Genomic DNA, 25,473 nt, shown 5'->3' on the forward strand with positions numbered 1-25,473 from the left:
CACTAACCATGTTTAATTGACTCGTCCTATACTGCAGAACCTCACTCCTCAGACGATAAGACCTTAGCAGATACAGCTCCCTCTATCAAACCTTTTTTTTAAATTTATATCTCGCTACGTTCGCTTACTGTCAATATAATTTGACCACAATAATAGTAGTAGCCTCTACTGCTGGAGTAAAGGGACTTTTCAGTCCTATGCGAGCAGTATAAATAAGCACTATTATTATTATTATTATTATTATTATTATTATTATTTAAGAGTTTGACAGAGGGAACTGTAAACGCTATGGTCTTATCGTCCCGAAATCGGAGAGAGAAGGAAGACAGGATAGGAGAAAGCCAGCCGTTCCGAGAACGAACATTATCCCATCAGGATAAAATCCGCCCCGGGCGGGAATCGAACCCGCGGCCTAGCGCTTACAAGGCAGACGCGCTACCAACTAAGCTAACTAGGCTGGCACCGGTAGCATTTTGTATGCATCAGAAGCCAATGGATCATTGAAGCAATGCAACGTTGCGTGTCAATGTTTCGATAACACCGAAGTAATGGCGGTTTGAAATAACCGACAAGAAACACAAATTCTATACCATTTCATTGAGGTCAAGTCTATGGTTATGAACAGGGCTCGGCTAAATGTAGAAATTTGTGCATTAAACCAGGAGTTCCCAAACTTTCTCAAGCCAAGCACCACTTTTGAATTTCATGATTTCCCACTGACCACTCAGCAGGGGGTGCTTACAACATAAGTTAGGTGGGAAAAAAGACTTTTAACTCCTGAATGGAAAATGGGGTTTTTTTTCCTTCTTTTGAGACCACCTCGTGGACCACTGGAGACCTCGCGGACCACAGTTTGGGAATCCCTGCATTTAAACTCACGGTTTGAGCGTCTCCTCAGGGCCGCCATTGCCAGGCTGCGCCCCGGTCAGCAGAAACAACGGAAGATTAAGCCACACCGCGCCCATTTCCGACGCATCAGATCCTGCGTCCGACGCGCGCGATGATTTGCGGGAAGACGCACGAGAGCCGCGATGAACGTGAAGGAACGCGGATAGGCGCCCCTGCCAGCCGCCCGGGGAGGAGTTGGCGGTGATTTCGTCTTCTTCTTCCACGGTCTGGGCCGCCTCGAGCTCTTTCCTGCGCCTGGAGGGGGGAGATTGGGGATAAAGACAATGGGGAATATAAAGTTTTTATTAACATTACATCCAGTTATTACAAGATAAGAAATATTTTATCTAATGAAGAAGTAAGGGAACAGATGGATTTGGCATAATTTTCAATATTTCAGGGACATATTTCAATAAAATTGTGGATTAGAACACATCACATACCTTCAGGCACACTTTATTTGTCAAGGATCTAGGTTTTCCCTGCCTTTGAGATCAATTTAATTTGAAGAAAGCATTTACTACTATGTCCTTATCTCCAATTCTATTCTAATTTCTCTCTTCTCTTCTTTCTTTTATCTTTTCCTCTATTCTCTTCTTTCATCTTCGACTCTGTTTTATTCATACCTATTATTTCTACTCTTATTTTCTATTCTATTCTATTCTCACCTCTTATATTCTCGGTAGCAGCGTTGTATCATTCGGGCAGCCTTATCCTGCCTCTTCCAAAGTCTGGTAGAGGACACTATCTCTAATTCTATTCTATTCTATTTCATTCTATTCTTATTCTATTCTATTCTTATTCTACCCAATTCTATTCTATTCTAATTCTACTCTATTCCCTCTCTCTTCTCGTCTTCCTTTTATCTTTTCTTCTCTTCTCCTGTTTCTTTTACCTCTCTTCTTTCCTCTGCTAATATATTATGCTTGCTCTCTTCTCTTTTCTTCTTTTCTCATCTATTTGTTCCCTCTCTTTCTCTTCTTTCCCCTGCTACTCTGTTTTATTTCTTTTGTTTTCCAATTTCTCTTTTACTTTAACTTTACCTCTTATATTCTCTATAGCAGCGTTGTATCATTCTGGCAGCCTTATCCTGTCCCTTCCAAAGTCTGGTAGAGGACACTATCTCCAATTCTATTCTATTTCATTCTATTCTTATTCTACCCAATTCTATTCTATTCTAATTCTACTCTATTCCCTCTCTCTTCTCGTCTTTCCCCTGCTACTCTGTTTTATTTCTGTTGTTTTCCAATTTCTCTTTTACTTTACCTCTTATATTCTCGGTAGCAGCGTTGTATCATTCGCGCAGCCTTATCCTGTCTCTTCCAAAGTCTGGTTGATGACACTATCTCCAATTCCTTCCTCGTTGGGAATTCAATATTTCAGGGACATATTTCAATAAAGTTCTATATTAGAACACATCACATACCTTCAGGCACACTTTATTTGTCAAGGGTCTAGGTTTTCCTTGCCTTTGAGATCAATTTAATTTGAAGAAACCATTTACTACTATCTCCATATCTCCAATTCTATTCTAATTTCTCTCTTCTTCTCTTTCTTTTATCTTTTCCTCTCTTCTCTTCTTTCCTCTTCTACTCTGTTTTATTCACACCTATTATTTCTACTCTTATTCTACTTTCTATTCTCTTCTCACCTCTTATATTCTCGATAGCAGCGTTGTATCATTCGGACAGCCTTATCCTGTCCCTTCCATAGTCTGGTAGAGGACACTATCTCCAATTCTATTCTATTTCATTCTATTCTTATTCTATTCTATTCTTATTCTATTCTATTCTTATTCTACCCAATTCTATTCTATTCTACTCTATTCCCTCTCTCTTCTCGTCTTCCTTTTATCTTTTCTTCTCTTCGCTTGTTTCTTTTACCTCTCTTCTCTTCTTTCCTCTGCTAATATATTATGCTTGCTCTCTTCTCTTTTCTTCTTTTCTCATCTGTTTGTTCCCTCTCTTTCTTTTCTTTCCCCTGCTACTCTGTTTTATTTCTGTTGTTTTCCAATTTCTCTTTTACTTTACCTCTTATATTCTCGGTAGCAGCGTTGTATCATTCGCGCAGCCTTATCCTGTCTCTTCCAAAGTCTGGTTGATGACACTATCTCCAATTCCTTCCTCGTTGGGAATTGTTTCTTGAATTTGACATCCATTTGGTCCTGAAGCTTGCGGAAGTCTTCGGTTTCCTCAACGTGACCTTGAGAGGAAATGAAACAGAAGTGAAACATGAAATGAAACAGAAGTGAAACATGAGGATTAAACCTCGAACTTAGGGCACCCGTTCGATTTCCGCCTTAAAAATAATAATAAAAAAAGAGTTGAATGTTTCACCGCCGTTTTTATTTCGTAGCATTGAAACAACTGCTACATTAGACGCACGTGGTCTGAGTCGTAGCATGCCCATCCCGTAGAATGTCAATGATGGGAGAGGAGTTTAGTCTGGATTTTCAGGCGACTACGCGTTACTCACAGTCACGCGAATACGCTTCCAGATGTGACTGGCTGACTGGGCCTTACAGTTACAGTTCTCTGAGTTACTAGTGGTGGCAGGTAGAGGTTAACTTACCCAATACTTGTTTAACAAGGGCGTGGAGTATATCAAGGCAGTGTATCTTGTTGCCCATAGCAATGGGTAGGTTGAAGCTAACCAGGGCCACTATGTTGGGCTTAGAAATGCCCTTAGTCACCTAATCAGTTAATCACCATGCTCAGCGTTGCTTAACTTACCCAATACATGTTTAACAAGGGCGTGGAGTATATCAAGGCAGTGTATCTTGTTGCCCTTAGCAATGGGTAGGTTGAAGCTAATCAGGGCCACTATGTTGGGCTTAGGAATGCCCATAGTCACCTAATCAGCTAATCACCATGCTCAGCGTTGCTTAACTTACCCAGTACATGTTTAACAAGGGCGTGGAGTATATCAAGGCAGTGTATCTTGTTGCCCTTAGCAATGGGTAGGTTGAAGCTGACCAGGGCCACTATGTTGGGCTTAGGGATGCCCTTAGTCACCTAATCAGCTAATCACCATGCTCAGCGTTGCTTAACTTACCCAGTACATGTTTAACAAGGGCATGGAGTATATCAAGGCAGTGTATCTTGTTGCCCTTAGCAATGGGTAGGTTGAAGCTGACCAGAGCCACTATATATGTTGAGTTTAGGTATGCCCTGAGTCACCTAGTCAGCTAATCACCATGCTCAGCGTTGCTTAACTTACCCAGCACATGTTTAACAAGGGCGTGGAGTATATCAAGGCAGTGTATCTTGTTAGGATAATGTTTGTTCTTGGAACGGCTGGTGTCTTCCTTCTCTCTTCAATTTCGGGACGATAAGACCATAGCAGTTCCAGTTCCCTCTGTCAAACCTCTTAAAAAAAGAAAATACATTTTTTTTTTGCTTTCTTTCACTTCTGGATACAGCCTTTTCTCTTCGTAAAAAAAGAACTGGAAATCCGCTCGTAATAGTTTTTTTTTTTTTTTTTTTTTTTTTTTTTTTAAGCTTAGGTATGCCCTTAGTCACCTAATCAGCTAATCACCATGCTCAGCGTTGCTTCACTTACCCAGCACATGTTTAACAAGGGCGTGGAGTATATCAAGGCAGTGTATCTTGTTGCCCTTAGCAATGGGTAGGTTGAAGCTAACCAGGGCCACTATGTTGGTTTAGGTATGCCCTTAGTCACCTAATCAGCTAATCACCATGCTCAGCGTTACCTAACTTACCCAATACATGTTTAACAAGGGCATGGAGTATATCAAGGCAGTGTATCTTGTTGCCCTTAGCAATGGGTAGGTTGAAGCTAACCAGGGCCACTATGTTGGGTTTAGGTATGCCCAGGGGTGGATCTAGGGAGGCGATGAAGTCCGCAAGTTGAGAGAAGCTGATGAACTGTGTCGCGTGAGGATCAAACCTGGGACAGATAAAGACATATATTAAGAGTATATTAAGACATAGAGTATATTAAGAAATAGAAAGAACAGAATCATAAGCGACGAGTGTAAAAAAATGAGATGGATGAGAATTAGGTAATAGTCTAATAGTAAAGACACTTAGGCTGTGACATCCAATAAAGTTGTGAAGAAGAACCTGGGACAGATAAAGACATAGAGTATGTTTAAGAAATAGAAAGAATAGAATCATAAGCGACCAGTGTACAAAATTGAGATGGATGAGAATTAGGTAATAGTCTAATAGTAAAGACACTTAGGCTGTGATATCCAATAAAGTTGTGAAGAAGTTCTCTGCTTTACTACAAAGAGAAATTGACAAAAGAGCAAAGGTAAGCCTTCACGCTTGTACAAATGTTTAAGAAATAGAAAGAATAGAATCATAAGCGACCAGTGTAAAAAAATGAGATGGATGAGAATTAGGTAATAGTCTAATAGTAAAGACACTTAGGCTGTGACATCCAATAAAGTTGTGAAGAAGTTCTCTGCTTTACTACAAAGAGAAATTGACAAAAGAGCAAAGGTAAGCCTTCACGCTTGTACAAATGGAGTGTAAGCCTTCACCCTTAAAGGCATGTGATGTGTTCCAATTCACTTAATCCTTAGGAGGAGAAGGAGAAAAAGAAAAAGGAAAGGATGAGAAAAAGAGGAGGAGAACAGGAAGTAATGGACGAGAAATGGAAGAAACACAGATATTACTCACTTGGACCAACGAATATAGAACATCTCCAAATCATCTTCCACAATACCAATCTCCTCTTCTTGATGAGCCTGGTTGAAATTCTCCAGGATAATGGCAATGTACATGTTAATGACGATCATGTAACTGATGATGATAAAACTGTAAGACAAACCAAACCGTTCAAAACTTTTAAAATCTCTTGAAATCAGTTTTTTTTCTGATTCCAAATTATTAACATAATTATAAGCATTAACATAATTGAAAAGCTTAAAAGCAACCTTCTTCTTTACAAAAGATTAAAAATCTTTCTCATTTTTGAAAACTCCTTCTTTACAAAAAACCTCTTTATGCTACAAAAAACTTAAATTCAATTCAATTTAATTCAATTCAATTATATTTTATTACAATACCTACCTATTATGGCATGTTACATGTAATTTACAAAAATCAAACTTATTTTCAAAAGCCTCCTTGTTTAAAAAAAAAAACCTCTTTACAAAAGCTTAAAAAACTTTGTTTACAAAAACTTAAAAAAAAAACCTTGATTACAAAAGTTTTAAAAAAACCTTATTTACCAAAGATTCATTACAAAATTGTAATTGTAATTTATTTATTTAAACTGAATACAATACAGGCAATTGACAAAATATTACATAATGGCAACACCCTATTACATTATAAACACAAAGCTCAGAATTTTAAAACCTACCTTGTAAAATAGGTGATGGCCAGTAATGGGTAGCCACAGTTCCCATTGGGCTGGTTGTTATAATTCATATCACAGTCTGGGGGTTGAATCATGAGGGATTCCAGCACGTCGTTCCAACCTGCAGAAGTCATGAGCCTGAAAAATAAAAGATGAAAATCATCAAATTAAAAGGAAGAAAATGGTTCATAGACACTTACGAAAGAGTAAAATATGTTGAGAAAATGGTTCATAGACACTTACGAAAGAGTAAATGTTGAGAAAATGGTTCATAGACACTTACGAAAGAGTAAATGTTGAGAAAATGGTTCATAGACACTTACGAAAGGGTAAAATATGTTGAGAAAATGGTTCATAGACACTTACGAAAGAGTAAAATATGTTGAGAAAATGGTTCATAGACACTTACGAAAGAGTAAAATATGTTGAGAAAATGGTTCATAGACACTTACGAAAGAGTAAATGTTGAGAAAATGGTTTATAGACACTTACGAAAGAGTAAATGTTGAGAAAATGGTTCATAGACACTTACGAAAGAGTAAATGTTGAGAAAATGGTGGTTCATAGACACTTACGAAAGAGTAAAATATGTTGAGAAAATGGTTCATAGACACTTACGAAAGAGTAAAATATGTTGAGAAAATGGTTCATAGACACTTACGAAAGAGTAAAATATGTTGAGAAAATGGTTCATAGACACTTACGAAAGAGTAAAATATGTTGAGAAAATGGTTCATAGACACTTACGAAAGAGTAAAATATGTTGAGAAAATGGTTCATAGACACTTACGAAAGAGTAAAATATGTTGAGAAAATGGTTCATAGACACTTACGAAAGAGTAAAATATGTTGAGAAAATGGTTCATAGACACTTACGAAAGAGTAAAATATGTTGAGAAAATGGTTCATAGACACTTACGAAAGAGTAAAATATGTTGAGAAAATGGTTCATAGACACTTACGAAAGAGTAAAATATGTTGAGAAAATGGTTCATAGACACTTACGAAAGAGTAAAATATGTTGAGAAAATGGTTCATAGACACTTACGAAAGAGACTACTTAAATTTGTCACATTTCATCACACCATGCTAAGTAGCAAAAAAAAATAAATAAATAAATAAATTCTCGGGTACAAGTTTGAGTCCGATCCGACCTGCAGGGTCGGAGTTGTAGCCCATTCAAATTTCATTAATGCTTTCGATGTTCTTCCGCCAATAGGGCGAGTACCAAAAAATGGGAAAGTCATTCCGATCTGTGCTTCAATCGTTGATGATGTGACGTTTTCTACAATTTATTATTCATTTTTACTCACCCAAGCTGAACACTGTAGTGAAGAAAGCGTTGCTAACTTCCAACACAAAGAACACCACCTGGTTCTGATCATAATGTTCAATTAAAAATCCAAAAAAACTGGTTTTTGGGGGATTTTTTTCACATTTTCTCACACAAATGAGCTCTGATCTCACAAATGAGCTTTTCGAACAACAAGTGGGTACGGTCCTTTATAAAAAGAACTTTAAGGTTGCGTCCACACTAAAACATTACCCTAAACTTCAGTACTCAAGGCCGCATCCACACTCACCGAAACAGCAACTGCATGCTCCGCCCGAAGCCCATAGATAACATGTTGAGGAATATGAGAACAAATATGGCGATCTCAAACCTATAGAAGAAATGGGTAAAATCAACCAAAGTAGAAGAAAATATAATCCCAATATTATTATACTCGTAAAGACTTCCAGAAAACATTCAACGTGTTATTGCCGCTGGTTGAACCTTATCTGCTAAGGATAAAGTGCGCCTTCGGGCGGGAATTGAACCCACAACCCAGGGTTTATAAGGTAGAAGTTTAATTTTCATTTACCTTCTAGAGTTTGACAAATCATAGAACATCGCGAGGAACTGGTTCAGAGGTCTCTTGATGACCTTCTGGGTCTTCTTCTGGCAGTTCGATTATTAATTGTTTGTTTGTCTCTATGTCTGTTTGTTTTATTTTGCCTATTTTGTTTTTCTTTACCTTCTAGAGTTGGACAAATCGTAGAACATAGCCAGAAACTGGTTCAGAGGTCTCTAGATGACCTTCTGGGTCTTCTTCTGGCAGTTCGATTATTAATTGTTTGTTTGTCTCTATGTTTGTTTGTTTGTCTGTTTGTTTTTAGTTTGTTTGTTTTATTTTGCCTATTTTGTTTTTCTTTACCTTCTAGAGTTGGACAAATCATAGAACATGGCCAGGAACTGGTTCAGAGGTCTCTTGACGACCTTCTGCGGCTTCTTGCTTCAGGTCAATGATTGTTTGTTTGTTGTTTGTCTCTACATATGTTTGGTTGGTTAGTTGTTTGCTTGTTTTACACTGTCTGTTTTGTTTTTCTTTACCTTCTAGAGTTGGACAAATCGTAGAACATAGCCAGAAACTGGTTCAGAGGTCTCTTGATGACCTTCTGCGGCTTCTTGCGTCCCAACTTCTTCATGGCAGTGTAGTAATGCTTCTGACTCTCCGTGAGAAACATTTCCAGAACTCCACCTTCATACTGGAAAAGAAACGACAGGATGGAAGAGGTTACGAAAAGGAGGAGAAGATGGAAGAGGTTACGAAAAGGAGGAGAAGATGGAAGAGGTTACGAAAAGGAGGAGAAGATGGAAGAGGTTACGAAAAGGAGGAGAAGATGGTCTTTAGTCAAATTTAATAAAATTGTCTCTTTTTTTCAAGAGGTGTGATAGAGGGAACTGTAACTGCTAAGGTCTTATATGTAGTTCCGAAATCGAAGAGAGAAGGAAGTCAGGATAGGAGAAAGCCAGCCGTTCCGAGAATAAACATTATTCGTTCAGGTTAAAATCCGTCCCGGCCCGGGCGGGAATCGAACCCGCGGCCTAGCGCTTACAAGGCAGACGCGCTACCAACCAAGCTAACTAAGCTGGCTTAAGGTCTTTAATCCTGTGGATAAAATTGCCATGCAGGCTGTATATTTCCTGAACCACAATGCATCCTGTGGTTATTTTTTTTTAGCAGCAGATTGAACCCTTTGAAAAACAGCTCCAAAATGTAGACGTTATTCTATTCTTCGTTTAAAGTCTCCTTGCCCAGACAACCTACAGGGTGTTTCTAATTTTTTTCATACAGGGTGTAAAACTCACCTTTTTCTTGAGCATATTGAAGTGACCACAATGCATCCTGTGGTTATTTTTTTTAGCAGCAGATTGAACCCTTTGAAAAACAGCTCCAAAATGTAGACGTTATTCTATTCTTCGTTAGTCTCCTTGCCCAGACAACCTACAGGGTGTTTCTAATTTTTTTCATACAGGGTGTAAAACTCACCTTTTTCTTGAGCATATTGAAGTTGTCAATGATGACTCCAATGAACAGGTTGAGAGTGAAGAAGGAACCACACACAATAAAGATGACGAAATAGATATAGGCGTACAGATTAGCCTCGTATTGGGGTTGTTGATCTACGCCCCTAGCATCAACTGCATCCGCCATCACTTCCATCCAACCTTCGAATGTAGCCTGGTGGGAACATAAAAGCAATGGTAATAGAGATTATTGTTATATTAACAGAATAGATTATTAGAAAAATAGAAGGAAGACATATCTAAAAGAGGAAAGAAGAGTACAGCGGAGAAAAAAGAAAAGTAATGAAAAGAAAAGAAAGAAGAACAACAAAGAATAGAAAGGAAGGAAGAAAGGAAGAGAAGAGACAAGAAGAAAACTCCCACACAACAATGAAGAGGAAGGAAAGAAGAAGGAAGAGATTCAGAGAATAAGAAGGGAAGAAAAGAAAAAAGAGAAATTATAAAAAAAAGAGAAGAAGAGAAAGGAAGGAAGAGGGAATAAGAGACAAGAGAATAGTACAGGATAGAAAAGATCGAATCTGGATAAACAGGAGAGTTGGAAATCTCTATAAACAGGAAAATATTGCCAGTCCCTTGGATTTCTGCTTATACAGGTTCGAATCTATACTTACCACTTGGAAGAGAGCCAGATAAGCGTCACCAACATTATCGAATGTTATCTTGGAATTAATCCAGGTGTAATTCTTAGCCAGACACTCGAACTTATCGTTCACTTTCTGAAAGAGAAAATAAACAATAAATTAAATATATAAAAATTAAAAAACACAATAAAATAAAAACACATGATGACATGCGCTGATATCAGTTAAATTAGTGCCTTTTAGGTTTAACAGTTTCTTTTCTTTTCTTTTTTACGTAACTGGCGCAGTCGATTTTTCGTCTTTTTTTCAATTCCAAAATTAAAAAGTAAAAATCTGGTGTTACTTCCATCCAACCTTCGAATGTAGCCTGGTGGGAACATAAAAGCAATCGTTTTATCTCTAATACTCAATCACTTAGTAACAGAATAGAAGAGAAAGAGAATGTGAGAATAGTGTCATAAGACAGCTACAGGAAACAATGCTACTGACCACCGCACACACGCGAACGGGCGGTGCGGTGGACCCCGGCCGGTGGAAGTCGATATTCTACAGTTACACTCAAAGCCCTGAATGGGGTCAACGAACCACGCCGGGTGTGATAAGGGCTTAAGCCTAGCTACTGATCCGTCATCCCGCCCGAAAAGTGTTCTACAAGTATCATAAGATAGAAGAAAAATATAGATAACTTATCTATAAAAGAAAGAGGAGATGAAAAGAGAACAGAGAATAGAAGATAACAAAGGAAAAGATAATGAAGAAAATAACAAAGAAGAGAAAGGAAGGGAGAAGATTTCTTTTCCCAAGAAGCTTGGGATAAACTTATGGTACGATATAAATGGCACAATATGAATTAAGACAGTCGAATCTGTATAAACAAGACTTAAGTTCGAAACCACAATATTAAGCATTAAAATATTGCCAGTCCCTTGGATTCCTTGTTGTTCAGGTATGACTGCATACTTACCACTTGGAAGAGAGCCAGATAGGCATCCCCAACGTTGTCGAATGTTATCTTGGAATTAATCCAGGTGTAATTCTTAGCCAGACACTCGAACTTATCGTTTACTTTCTGAAACAGAAAATAAACAGTTAAATAGGTTTAATAATAATAATAAAATTAAAAGCGCACGGTCATTAATACGTAAATATTCAAAAGGTTGCCAAAAACGGTTTTTTTTTCTTTAATTGGCGCAGTCGATTAATCCTAAATTAAGAAAAAAAAAAAATGCACCTAGTCTTCCTTCGATTAATAACTACACTGTACCATTTTTTTCCTTAACTTGGCCTGTCAATTGAGATTTTTCTCAACATACCATTTTATTTACCGTGGCAGGGTTCTCTTAGATTCGTATAAGCTTAGCTTATCTTTTGAGGCTCTTTACCCCTACACTTAAGCCTCAGGGTGGGCTTTTGGCGTATGGAGTTAAGCTAGGGTTCTAGTAAAGGACCTCTTCTCCCCAAATTGGAGTCTTTTCAGCACCCACAGTTGACGTTGCGACCTGTTTATCAACTCACCTCAATCGGCAACAGCTCGTCGTTCTCGTCGAGGCACTTGTAGAATTTGCCGCCGAAAAACTGGACGCCCATGATGGAAAATATCAGCCAGAATACCAGACAGACCAGGAGGACGTTGAAAATGGACGGTATGGCGTACATGAGCGCGTTGACCACTATCTAGAAATAGAATAGAATAAAATAGAATATAGAAGAAAGGAAGAGATTAGAGGAGAACAGAATAGAAGAGAAAGAGGAGAGGAGGAGAAGAGGGTAGAATAGAATGGAGAAGAAAAGAATCTAATAATGTCATAGAAAAACAGAAAAAAAACCTAAACTTAAATACACCATTTTCTTTTCATAGCATTGAAACAACTGCTACAATAATCTTATATCATGGGGTGCAATGGTCCTACATACTGGACTCCACACACAGGAATTTCGTCAGAAAAGACCCCCATTTCAATGTAATGTAAACTCATACCTATGGTCTGTGTCGTAGCATCCCGTAATTTGTCCCCATCAGATGGGTGATAAGAGATACAATACTCCCCCTTGACCCTTTGAAATGGGCATTTTCAAGAAAATACGAATGAACTTTTTTTCGACTCCTGGAATCGAACCCGGAACTTTCTGTACCAACTTACCCTCATTCCTTGCCACTTAGATATTGCACGGAGCGGTCGCAATGCTCTTAGAGTTCTCAATGATCTCAGTACCTTCAGATTCTCATTCTCCTCTATCAGAAGACTTACGACTGACACCTGGAATAGAAATAGCATGAGTTAGAATACAATAGAATAAATCCATTTTTCAAAGGATAAAATAATATAGAATAGAAAAGAAAAGCCCAAGTTAAAATAGAATAAATACATTTTTCATAGGGTAGAATAGAATAGCAAGAGTTAGAATCGAATAAATACATTTTATAACTTGATAAAAAAAAGAGTTTGATAAAGGAACCTGTAAGAAGAACAGGAATGACAGGATAGGAGAAAGTCAGCCGTAGTTTGTTACAGACATGTTACGGATGAAAGCCATGTCACAAAAGACCTAAGCAGTTATACAATATACACTGATTTTAAACCTCTAGCTTGCCAGTCTAGTTAGCTTGGTTGGTAACGCGTCTGCCTTGTAAGCGTTAGGTCGTGTGTTCGATTCCTGTCCGGGGCAGATTTTATCCTGGAAGGATAATGTTCTTTGTAGGAACTGCTAGCTTTCTCCTATCCTGTATTCTCTTTCTCTTCTATTTTGGGACGATAAGACCTTGGTAGTTACAGTTCCCTATCTCAAACCTCTCGGGAAAAAAATCTATTCCTAATTTCTCGAACTACATTTTGCTGACCCCCACTTCATGAACTACATCTTTCTGGCCCCTCATGTGAGTTCACGTGACGTGATAGTAGTGTGCTTCTACCGTTATACTTACAAACACTATGAAAAAGTCGAGCAACGTCCACATAGATCCGAAGTACTTGTAGAACCCCAGCGCGATCCATTTGAACACCATCTCAATCGTGAAGAGAACACTGAACACCAAATTGACCCAATAGAGGATTCTCTTCAGGGGAAGATTAGTATCCAAGTAGATGTCCTCGAAACAGAGAGTGAGACTTGAGGCGAATATGAGCACCAGAATAAACCTGGAAGAAAAAACAGAATAGAATAAAAGAAAATGGAATAGAATCAAAGAAAATGGAATAGAGCTGAATAAACCTGGAAGAAAAAACAGAACAGAATAAAAATAGAAAATGAAATAGAATAAAACAAAACAGAATAGAATAAAAGAAAATGGAATAGAATAAAACAAAATAGAATAGAGCTGAATGAACCTGGAAGAAAAAACAGAATAGAATAAAAGAAAATGGAATAGAATAAAACAAAATAGAATAGAGCTGAATGAACCTGGAAGAAAAAACAGAATAGAATCCCCGGGCGGGAATCGAACGCGCGACCAAGCGTTTACAAGCAGACCCGCCACCAACCAAGCTATTTAGAGTATTTAGACCTCTAGCACTCATATTCCCTATAATGTCTCCCACAATATGTTAAATTTTGGAGACCTTTGTAAGACTGGGGGTAAAGGGACTTTTCAGTCTTTTCTCAGGATAAACAAGGTATATTAAATAGAATAAAACAAAATGGAATAGAGCTGAATGAACCTAGAAGAAAAAATTGTAGATTAGAGAAGAATTAGTAGGCGTCCACAACGGAGAACCAACCATCGACCCGAACCTAGTCCCAACCTAAGAGAAAATAAACAAATCTTATGCTAATGAATATAGGTAAGCTAATGAATATCATTGATGTTTTAAATGAAGGGTACCAAATCTATTCAAAATCGGACCAGGCAATCGCGAGTAATGGCGAAACATCCAAACCAAATGCAAAACTGTTGAATTGAAAAGTAGTATCGTTCGGTCAATCATTTCATACTCACCATTCGAAGAGAGGTTTGTCCACAATGTAGAGTATATGGCGCCGCAGAGCTACCCAGTAGCTATTCTGAGAGAAGTTCTGGACGAGGTCTAGACAACAGGGACATCTGAAAAGAAATCAAAGAGGGAATTGAGAAGTTTTCATACAGGGAACTGTAACTGATAAGGTCTTATCGTCCCGAAATCGAAGAGAGAAGGAAGACAGGATAGGACAGCGCCAGCTGTCATAAACATTATCTGTTTAGGATAAGATCCGCTCCCGGGCGGGAATCGAACGCGCGACCGAGCGCTTACAAGCAGACCCGCCACCAATCAAGCTATTTAGAGTATTTAGACCTAGCACTCATATTCCCTATAATGTGTCCCACAATATGTTAAATTTTGGAGACCTTTGTAAGACTGGGGGTAAAGGGACTTTTCAGTCTTTTCTCAGGATAAACAAGGTATATTCTATAATCTATATCTATACCTATTTATTAATTAGATTTCGTTTGGAGGAAGGTGCTTTTTTTTTAGAGGTTTGACAGAGGGAACTGTAACTGCTATGGTCTTATCGTCCCGAAATCGAAGAGAGAAGGAAGACAGGATAGGAGAAAGCCAGCCGTTCCGAGAACGAACATTATCCCATCGGGATAAAATCCGCCCCGGGCGGGAATCGAACCCACGGCCTAGCGCTAACAAGGCAGACGCACTACCAACTAAGCTAACTAGGCTGGCGGAAGGTGCTTTCATTGCTGCTATTAATAAGATTCTGAGATAAAATTACCTCTGATAGCAATGTTCCGGGAAACAGTCTTCGGGTTCCAATTAATTAGATTTGGTTTGGAGGAAGGTGCTTTCATTGCTGCTATTAATAAGATTCTGAGATAAAATTACCTCTGATAGCAATGTTCCGGGAAACAGTCTTCGGGTTCCTTCTCGATCACATCCCGGCCAAAGCCGGGAAACGAACCCAGACCGTCGATATAGCGACCCTGGGAGTCGCGCCGACCACCGACCGTCAGTTCGTCCACATAGGAGACAAGGGTGACCCAGGGTTTCTTACGTTCGGAGTCGGAACCGGTGAGCAAATCGGTGGAACGGGTGGTGCGACCGGGTTCGTCACCGTCTTGCGAATCTGAAACCGCGGAGACATTCGGTGTGAAATGAAACGTTACAGTTCAAGGATAGGGTTGAAGTACCTGCTTCATAAAAAAAAGATCACCCGTAAAAAAAAAGATCACAACTCCTGTAAAATAATTCTAGTAACTAAGCTCTTGTGGAGAAAGGGTACCCTGGTAAAGCTATGCAATCTATGCATTGCGTCAGCTTTTTCATGTTTACCTAGTGCCTAAGGTTTTTTTGGATCGGACACAACCTTAGACATGAAGGACTACTGCACACTATAATTGAAGGATTGGTAGAAGGAAATGTTCAACGCGGGAGACCAATGGTGTGGCATGAAACGTTACAGTTCAAGGATACGGTTAAAGTACCTGCTTCATAAAAAAAGATCACCCGTAAACTCCTGTAAAATAATTCTAGTAACTGAGCTCTTGTGGAGAAAGGGTACCCTGGTAAAGCTATGTAATCTATGCATTGCGTCAGTTTTTTCATGTTTACCTAGTGCCTAAGGTTTTAATAACGGGGGAGTTATAGTCCGTTCGGCCGTTCGGTGACAAGCTACCCGCTTCCTCACACTAAACTCACCCACCCTGAGTGGAGCCAGAGAAGTTCAGCAGCACGTGATTAGCCAGATGGTCACCCATCCGGGATAGCAACCAAGGCGAACGTTGCTTAACGTCAGTGATCAATAGGAAACTAGTGTATTCAACGTTCTATCGGACTGATTAGAAAAGTACTTCTACTCAAAAAGACCCTTAAATGAAGAGTTTAAATATCACTGTCAAAAATGCCTGAAAATTCTCCAAATGTCTAAAAAAATCCCCCCACAGTCTAAAAAAATCCCCCACAGTCTAAAAAAATCCCCCACAAACTCACCCGAACTAATCTGCTGTGTTGCCAGCATGTACGAGCGTCTCTTATTTGACCTTCAGATTCTCATTCTCCTCTATCAGAAGACTTACGACTGACACCTGGAATAGAAATAGCATGAGTTAGAATAGAATAGAATTGAATAAATACATTTTAAGCGGACGTAATGGACGTAAGGTTCTCAATGATCTCAGGACCTTCAGATTCTCATTCTCCTCTATCAGAAGACTTACGACTGACACCTGGAATAGAATAGAATAAAGGTAAATTAGAATAGCATGAGTTAGAATAGAATAGGTTCTCAATGATCTCAGTACCTTCAGATTCTCATTCTCCTCTATCAGAAGACTTACGACTGACACCTGGAATAGAATAGAATAAAAACATTTATTAAAGGATGGAATAACGAAGGAGAAATTTTAAAAGTATTGGTCACAAAATGTCGTTCCTGGCTTAATCTCTGCCCCAGGATTGTTTGAGGCATTTTGTGTGAATTTAAATCCCTTTACTATCGTTTCGAAACCTTTAAATCTTTCAGGCTACCAGATAGAACAGATCATGTTGTTTTCAATACGGTCTTTGGTTATCTAGTTGCCTCTACTTTTAAAGGCGAACTTGTTGATAGTCCAAATTTCTTACATGATACTTAGTCTACTTACAAACACAATGAAGGAGCCAAGCAGCGTGAGCTCACGCGACGTGAGGGCAGTGTGACAATCATGAACGAAATTACCTACAATAGTATCTGAAAACTTTGAACTACATCTTTCTGACCCCCCATGAGCTCACCGTGAGTTCACATGACAAGATAGTATACTTACAAACACTATGAAGGAGCCAAGCACCGTGAGTTCACATGACAAGATAGTATACTTACAAACACTATGAAAAAGTCGAGCAACGTCCACATAGATCACAAGATAGTCTCGTTTCGAAACCTTTAAATCTTTCAGGCTACCAGATAAAAGATCATGTTGTTTTCAATACGGTCTTTGGTTATCTAGTTGCCTCTACTTTTAAAAGCAAACTTGTTAATAGTCCAAATTTCTTACATGATACTTAGTATACTTACAAACACTATGAAGGAGCCAAGCAGCGTGAGCTCACGCGACGTGAGGGCAGTGTGGCAATCATGAACGAAATTACCTACAATAGTATCTGAAAACTTTGAACTACATCTTTCTGACCCCCCATGAGCTCACCGTGAGTTCACATGACAAGATAGTATACTTACAAACACTATGAAGGAGCCAAGCAGCGTGAGCTCACGTGACGTGAGGGCAGTGTGACAATCACGAACGAAATTACCTACCTACAATAGTATCTGAAATTTTGAACTATATCTTTCTGACCCCCCATGAGCTCACCGTGAGTTCACATGACAAGATAGTATACTTACAAACACTATGAAGGAGCCAAGCACCCAAGCACCGTGAGTTCACATGACAAGATAGTATACTTACAAACACTATGAAAAAGTCGAGCAACGTCCACATAGATCACGTGAGGGCATCTACATCGATCGACGGCGTGCGGCGTCGACTATGTGTGGACACAGCTTTACAGTGCCCTCTCTCGAACCTCAAAAAGTGCAATTTTTTTTGTGTCGACTCCTGGAATCGAATCCGGACCTACTTACCCTCATTCCTTGCCACTTAGATATCGCACGGAGCGGACGTAATGCTCGTAATGTTCTCAATGATCTCAGTACCTTCAGATTCTCATTCTCCTCTATCAGAAGACTTACGACTGACACCTGGAATAGAAATAGCATGAGTTAGAATAGAATTGAATAAAGTTAAGTTAGAATAGAATAAATACATTTTAAGCGGACGTAATGCACGTAATGTTCTCAATGATCTCAGTACCTTCAGATTCTCATTCTCCTCTATCAGAAGACTTACGACTGACACCTGGAATAGAAATGGAATAAAAACATTTATTAAAGGATGGAATAAGGAAGGAGAAATTTTCAAAGTATTGGTCACAAAATGTCGTTCCTGGCTTAATCTCTGCCCCAGGATTGTTTGAGGCATTTTGTGTGAATTTAAATCCCTTCTATAGAGTGTTAAAGAGCGAGTTACTTGTGGATCTGACTCAAGAGCTCCATGACTCACCTGTCTCCAGATCCTCGTTATAACTCTCACGACAAGACGCATGCGTGAGAAAAACCCCGTTAAAAACATCAAAACGCTCTATAGAGTGTTAAAGAGCGAGTTACTTGTGAATCTGACTCATTGAAGAGCGTCCATGACTCACCTGTCTCCAGATCCTCGTTATAACTCTCACGACAAGACGCATGCGTGAGAAAAACCCCGTTAAAAACATCAAAACGTCGCTTTTTTGGTCAAACTATTCGTCGTCATGACAAACGGAGAAAAGAAGAGTGAGTTACATAATTACATCATGTGGATCTGACTCATTGACGAAATAACTCACTCACCTGTCTCCAAATCCTCGTTGTAGCTCTCACTATAGCGTGAGTTACATACATGTGGATCAAGCGTGAGTGACATACATGTGGATCTGACTCATTGACGAAATAACTCACTCACCTGTCTCCAAATCCTCGTTGTAGCTCTCACTATGCTTGTTATCCTCGCTGAACGTCCTCGCGAACTTTTCCCCATTGCCCTCTATCTCCAACTGTCCCGATTGGGGCACCTGAAAAATAAAATTGAATAGTTTTTATTGTAAATAAAACCAAATCTCTAATAAATATAAATAAATAAAAAATAAAACCATCTTCTTACAAAGTCAATTCAACTTAAGTCTAAATTAAACTTTAAATTACAACTAGGTACCTATAGATTATCCTCGCTGAACGTCCTCGCGAACTTTTCCCCATTGCCCTCTACCTCCAACTGTCCCGATTGGGGCACCTGAAAAATAAAATAGAATAGTTTTTATTGTAAATAAAACCAAATCTCTAATAAATATAAAATAAATAAAAAATAAAACCATCTTCTTACAAAGTCAATTCAACTTAAGTCTAAATTAAACTTTAAATTACAACTAGGTACCTATAGGTAAAAGTAGCTACATTTTTTTTTTTTTTTAAGATGAGTGTTCCACCGCCGTTTTTACATAAAATGGAAAAAAATATAAATCTATACTCATTCTACCTAACCACCTACAAAAGTTACACATTTAATACTTAGTTAATTTGGTATGTCATTATGATGTAGTTGTCCCCCTACAACTACCTGAAAACGGCTACTTTCCCTGTCGCGTATAATATCTCTGGTAGCGCGGTCAAACTTTCTTGACTTGGCGGGACTTAATAATATGAAAACAATGTGAAGAAATATAAAGTAGGTAATTATTCATTGAGAAATTCCGTTATGGAAAAGTATGCTTTTTCTATCAACATTTGTTTTTACCTCAGCTTTGTTTTACCTGAAACTGGCAGCAGCAAATGTTCTGCTGGTGCGCAATCTGATGAAGCGAAGGGGACTGATGAATCACCGACTGGCGTCGGTGGGGCGACTTGGACATAGAGATGGAAGACCGGTGGGAGACCGGATCCCGGAGAGGCGCTCGCGCGAGGTCCTTGACCAAAGTTACCCCGGCTGAAGGTACTCCGGTTTGTGCTTCGCTGTGTGATCCGTTTGATTGTGAAACGTTTGAATGTGTCCGATTTGTTTGATTTGTTTTTACCTCAGCTTTGTTTTTTTACCTGAAACTGGCAGCAGCAAATGTTCTGCTGGTGCGCAATCTGGTGAAGCGAAGGGGACTGATGAATAACCGACTGGCGTCGGTGGGGTGACTTGGACATAGAGATGGAAGACCGGTGGGAGACCGGATCCCGGAGAGGCGCTCGCGTGAGGTCCTTGACCAAAGTTACCCCGGTTGAAGGTACTCCGGTTTGTACTCCGCTGTGTGATCCATTTGATTGTGAAACGTTTGAATGTGTCCCATTTGTTTGTGCGATTGATTGACCAGCGTTTGAGGACACACCGCGAGATTGTGCTCCGTTCGTTTGTACGTTTAATTGAACACCGTTTGAGGGCACAGCATTCGGTTGTGCGTTTGATTGAGCACCGTTCGACGATACACCGCTTTGTGCTTCGTTAGTTTGTGCGTTTGATTGGCCACCGTTCGATGGCATAACGTTCGAGTGTCCCCCGTTGGATTGTGCGGATCGAACATAGTGGATTAACACACAGCAACAACATAAATACACATTAGATAGATATGGGTGATGGAAAAAAACAAGATTAGAATGAATAGACGGCAATTATAAAGTTAGGATTATTTGAACTTCAGTTACCACAAGTATCAGTCACAAAGGCAATTTTAACTGTGTTCTCAAGCATACTGCTTGTCACAGATGTCGTTTCTCACTTATTACACCTTAATTTATGCCTTGACTTGGACTCGAATAGAATAAACCTGGAAGAAAAAGCAGAATAGAATAAAAGAAAATGGAATAGAATAAAAGAAAATGGAATAGAATAAAAGAAAATGGAATAGAATAAAAGAAAATTCCGGGGCCAGCATTTCCAGGGTTGCCAAGTCGATAGTTGGCCACGCCCTGACAGTAGTCTCGGAACTCGTCGTCCTCTTCCGTGTACAGTTCGTCAAAGTTCGGCAAATCCAAATGGGAAGAGGAGAGGGTGGGGGCTGCCAACATTGCTTCTTCCATTATTCGCCGATAGAGGGCGTCCTGACGAAATGTGTAGTCGGTGTCTACGGAGTCGTACCGCTTCATGATGTCTGGTGGGAAGATAGAAAGCAGGGTAAGATGCGAGGAGGAGAGGGTGGGGGCAGCCATCATTGCTTCTTCCATTATTCGACGGTAGAGGGCGTCCTGACGAAATGTGTAGTCGGTGTCTACGGAGTCGTACCGCTTCATGATGTCTGGTGGGAAGATAGAAAGCAGGGTAATTATTCAGAAGCCACGACAGGGAAAGAGAAACTCCTTTTTGTGTTTAACCTAACCCTATAATAACACTGGTCACAGCTCAAATTGTGAATGCTCCCTCGTGGGGACAAGTGAGTAGCTACTTTAATCGAGTAGCGATTAGTGGTGGCATTACCAATATAAATTGATTTCTATCGAGTAGATGAAAATTAATAGTAAAAGAGGCACTTAGAAATGCTGGATACCCACGAAAATGTGAAAAAGCTCTCTGCTTTACCACACTCCTTCTGTACAAAAAACCTCTTTATGCTACAAAAAAAAAAACTTAAAATCAAACTTTTATTTTCAAAAGCCTCCTTCTTTACAAAAAAAACCTCTTTACAAAAGCTTAAAAAACTTTGTTTACAAAAACTTAAAAAAACAACAACCTTGATTACAAAAGTTTTAAAAAACCTTATTTACCAAAGCTTCATTACAAAATTGTAATTGTAATTTATTTATTTAAAGTGAATACAATACAGGCAATTGACAAAATATTACATAATGGCAACACCCTATTACATTATTTCAGCTAGTTACATTATAAACACAAAGCTTAGAATTTTAAAACCTACCTTGTAAAATAGGTGATAGCCAGTAATGGGTAGCCACAGTTCCCATTGGGCTGGTTGTTATAATTCATATCACAGTCTGGGGGTTGAATCATGAGGGATTCCAGCACGTCGTTCCAACCTGCAGAGGTCATGAGTCTGAAAAATAAAAGATGAAAATCATCAAATTAAAAGAAAGAAAATGGTTCATAGACACTTACGAAAGAGTAAAATATGTTGAGAAAATGGTTCATAGACACTTACGAAAGAGTACCTAAATGTTGCGAAAATGGTTCATAGACACTTACGAAAAAGTAAATGTTGAGAAAATGGTTCATAGACACTTACGAGAGAGTAAAATATGTTGAGAAAATGGTTCATAGACACTTACGAAAGAGTAAAATATGTTGAGAAAATGGTTCATAGACACTTACGAAAGAGTAAATGTTGAGAAGTTACGTCAATGGAGAATTGCTACAAAAAGGAGCTGTCACAAATGAGCAGTGACCAGTGTTATTATAGGGTTATATTGAACACAAAAAGAAGCTTTCACAATTCAAGCAGTAACCCGTAATATTATAGGGTTAGGTTAAACACAAAAAGGAGCTTTCTTTTTCATTGTCGTGGCTTCTGAATAATTACCAAGAAAGAATCTTAAGGCCCGTTACCATTTGAAGTGAGTTTCATCTGATTTCCCTCCCGAATATCCTGTAGGCAATGTAATTTTTAAATGAAAGTGTTCCCACTACGGCAGGATTTTTTTTTCCGAACTACACAAAATGTCCTTAAATTAGGCGATGTAATTTGAATGAGACGGTTTCCACTTACGCTCGACACGATTTTCTTTTCGAACAACAAGTGGGTACGGTCCTTTATAAAAAGAACTTCAAGGCTGCGTCCACACTAAAACATTACCCTAAACTTCAGTACTCAAGGCCGCATCCACACTCACCGAAACAGCAACTGCATGCTCCGCCCGAACGTCTCAAAGTTGACCATGTCATCCAGAGCGCGCTGATGTCGCACATGCCCGAACACGCTCATGCCAATGATAGCGTAGATGAACGTGATCAGGCCCAGGAGCGCGCCAATGTTGAATAGCGCGGGCAGAGACACGACGAGCGCGAACAGCAGTTTGCGAATACCCTTGGCAGCCTGGAAAACGGAGAAATTCACTGAATTCAACAAAAATCCAACAGCCTCTTCCCTGTTCACGTCACGATTTTTTTTCGTCCTAAGTTACATTTTTTTTTTTTTTTTTTTTTTTTTTCCCGCCTTAGTTAGCTTAGTTGGTAGTGCGTCTGCCTTGTAAGCGCTAGGCCGCGGGTTCGATTCCCGCCCGGGGCGGATTTTATCCTGATAGGATAATGTTTGTTCTTGGAACGGCTGGCTTTCTCCTATCCTGTCTTCCTTCTCTCTTCGATTTCGGGACGATAAGACCATAGCAGTTCCAGTTCCCTCTGTCAAACCTCTTAAAAAAAAAAAGAAAATACATTTTTTTTGCTTTCTTTCACTTCTGGATACAGTTCCCTCTGTCAAACCTCTTAAAAAAAAATTGCTTTCTTTCACTTCTGGATACAGCCTTTTCTTTTCGTACAAAAAGAACTGGAAATCCGCTCGTAATAAAATGCTTTTGACAGATACAGCTCCAAAGCTGTGTCCAAACAAAGTCGTCGGGCCGTCACGTCGATCGACGATGTGGATCTATGTCGTCGAGGCAGTGTGCTCAGTCGACATTGACCGTCGTCGAGTATGCATGGACTAGGGTTGCCAACCGTACGTTATTTCCCGGAACAATCCGTATTTTTGTCAAAAGTGTGTGGCGCTCACAACAACACTCAACACAAATAAAATCTTACATAGAAAACGCAGGTTCTCGTTTCTCCACAATTCCCATCTCTGAAGTCATGCGCTGATATCAGTTAAATTAGTGCCTTTTAGGTTTAACAGTTTTTTTTTCTTTTTTACGTAACTGGCGCAGTCGATTTTTCGTCTTCTTTTTAATTCCAAAATTAAAAAAAAAGTAAAAATCTGGTGTGAACATCACACGACTTTCCTTATCCTATTGAATGATTCTTATTTGGGTATTCTATTATTGTAACTTTTACAATATCTCTAACCGTTTGGTCAGTATAGCTGAAAACCGCCAAAAAGCGGTCAAAAACCGCCAAAAAGCGGCCGAAATGCCGCCAATCGTTGCACCGACCCTAAACAAATTTAGTGTCGCATCCTTGTCACATTTGTGGACTACATACATACCAAATTTCAAGTCTCTAGCTCATACCGTTCCCGAGATATAATTAACGAGATATTTCTCACGATTTTTAATGGTTTACTTATACTTATTCATAGTGGAAGGATTCTAGTGAAGGACCTCTTCCACCCAAATTGGAGTCTTTTCAGCACCCACAGTAGACGTTTCGACCTGTTTATCATCTCACCTCAATCGGCAACAGCTCGTCATTTTCGTCGAGGCACTTGTAGAATTTGCCGCCGAAAAACTGGACGCCCATGATGGAGAATATCAGCCAGAATACCAGACAGACCAGAAGGACGTTGAAAATGGACGGGATGGCGTACATGAGAGCGTTGACCACTATCTGGAATAGAATAGGGTAGAGTAGAATAGAATCGAAAAAAAACTTCATAATAGAATAGAATATGTCTTTGTAGAGTAGAATATAAGAGAAGGGGAGGAGAATAAGAAGAGAATAGAATATGAATAAAATAGAATAGAATATGAATAAAATAGAATAGAATAGAATAGAATATGAATATGAATAAAATAGAATGGAATAGAAAAGAGTAGAATTGAATAGAATAGAGGAGAGTACAGTAGAATTTGATTTTTTGAATATTTGAATATAGTTCTTTATTTTTGGAAAACTGATTTACAATGAAAACATCTCCTAGAATAGAATGGAATAATAATAATAATAATAATAAAAAATAATATTTACCTGCCTTGAACAAAACCTAAACAGATAAGGTTCGTTCCCGGAACGGCTGGCTTTCCACAGCAGCAGATCGGACAGAATGGAGGAGGAGAACCAGATTACTGTTACCAACCAATCAATAGATTGTAGCCCAAGAGAGAGAAGGTTTTAATAACGGGGGAGTTATAGTCCGTTCGGCCGCTCGGCGACAAGCTACCCGCTTCCTCGCATTAAACTCACCCAGCCTGAGTGGAGCCAGAGAAGCTCAGCAGCACGTGATTAGCCAGATGGTCACCCATCCGGGATAGCAACCAAGCAGAACGTTGCTTAGCGTCAGTGATCGATAGGAAACTAGTGTATTCAACATTCTATCGGACTGATTAGAAAAGTACTTCTACCCAAAAAGGCCCCTAAATGAAGACTATGATGAGTCTAAATATCACTGTCAAAAATGCCTAAAAATTCTCCAAATGTCTCAAAAATCCCCCACAGTCTAAAAAAATCCCCCACAAACTCACCCGAACTAATCTGCTGTGTTGCCAGCATGTACGAGCGTCTCTTATTTGTTTTAATAACGGGGGAGTTATAGTCCGTTCGGCCGTTCGGAGACAAGCTACCCGCTTCCTCACACTAAACTCACCCAGCCTGAGTGGAGCCAGAGAAGTTCAGGAGCACGTGATTAGCCAGATGATCACCCATCCGGGATAGCAACCAAGCAGAACGTTGCTTAACGTCAGTGATCGATAGGAAACTAGTGTATTCAACGTTCTATCGGACTGATTAGAAAAGTACTTCTACCCAAAAAGGCCCCTAAATGAAGACTATGAAGAGTTTAAATATCACTGTCAAAAATGCCTAAAAATTCTCCAAATGTCTAAAAAATCCCCCACAGTCTAAAAAAAATCCCCCACAAACTCACCCGAACTAATCTGCTGTGTTGCCAGCATGTACGAGCGTCTCTTATTTCCGGGGCCAGCATTTCCAAATCTACTTTTTTTCTCTCCAAAATCGAAAGACTA

The 25,473-nt window shown here is 39.3% G+C and overlaps 1 protein-coding gene across 1 annotated transcript in view; it reads right to left on the bottom strand.

The window, feature by feature from the left end:
- The window catches only part of LOC103514952 (sodium channel protein 60E-like), a gene marked incomplete at its 5' end in the record, with an annotated part of 43,301 nt that overhangs the window by 5,183 nt on the left and 12,645 nt on the right, over nt 1-25,473 (bottom strand). The window contains 22 exon segments of the mRNA XM_026827788.1: nt 591-609; nt 880-1,143; nt 2,919-3,090; nt 4,610-4,797; nt 5,538-5,675; nt 6,226-6,360; nt 7,532-7,618; nt 7,836-7,886; nt 8,597-8,751; nt 9,537-9,728; nt 11,120-11,224; nt 11,671-11,829; nt 12,297-12,413; nt 13,079-13,292; nt 14,090-14,194; nt 14,964-15,204; nt 16,068-16,114; nt 20,552-20,924; nt 21,580-21,677; nt 22,471-22,673; nt 23,960-24,118; nt 24,700-24,805. Of these exon segments, the coding sequence (XP_026683589.1) occupies nt 591-609; nt 880-1,143; nt 2,919-3,090; nt 4,610-4,797; nt 5,538-5,675; nt 6,226-6,360; nt 7,532-7,618; nt 7,836-7,886; nt 8,597-8,751; nt 9,537-9,728; nt 11,120-11,224; nt 11,671-11,829; nt 12,297-12,413; nt 13,079-13,292; nt 14,090-14,194; nt 14,964-15,204; nt 16,068-16,114; nt 20,552-20,924; nt 21,580-21,677; nt 22,471-22,673; nt 23,960-24,118; nt 24,700-24,805 (3,328 nt within the window).

This window comes from Diaphorina citri, unplaced genomic scaffold (assembly GCF_000475195.1).
Source record: "Diaphorina citri unplaced genomic scaffold, Diaci psyllid genome assembly version 1.1 scaffold1248, whole genome shotgun sequence".
NCBI lineage: Eukaryota > Metazoa > Arthropoda > Insecta > Hemiptera > Psyllidae > Diaphorina > Diaphorina citri.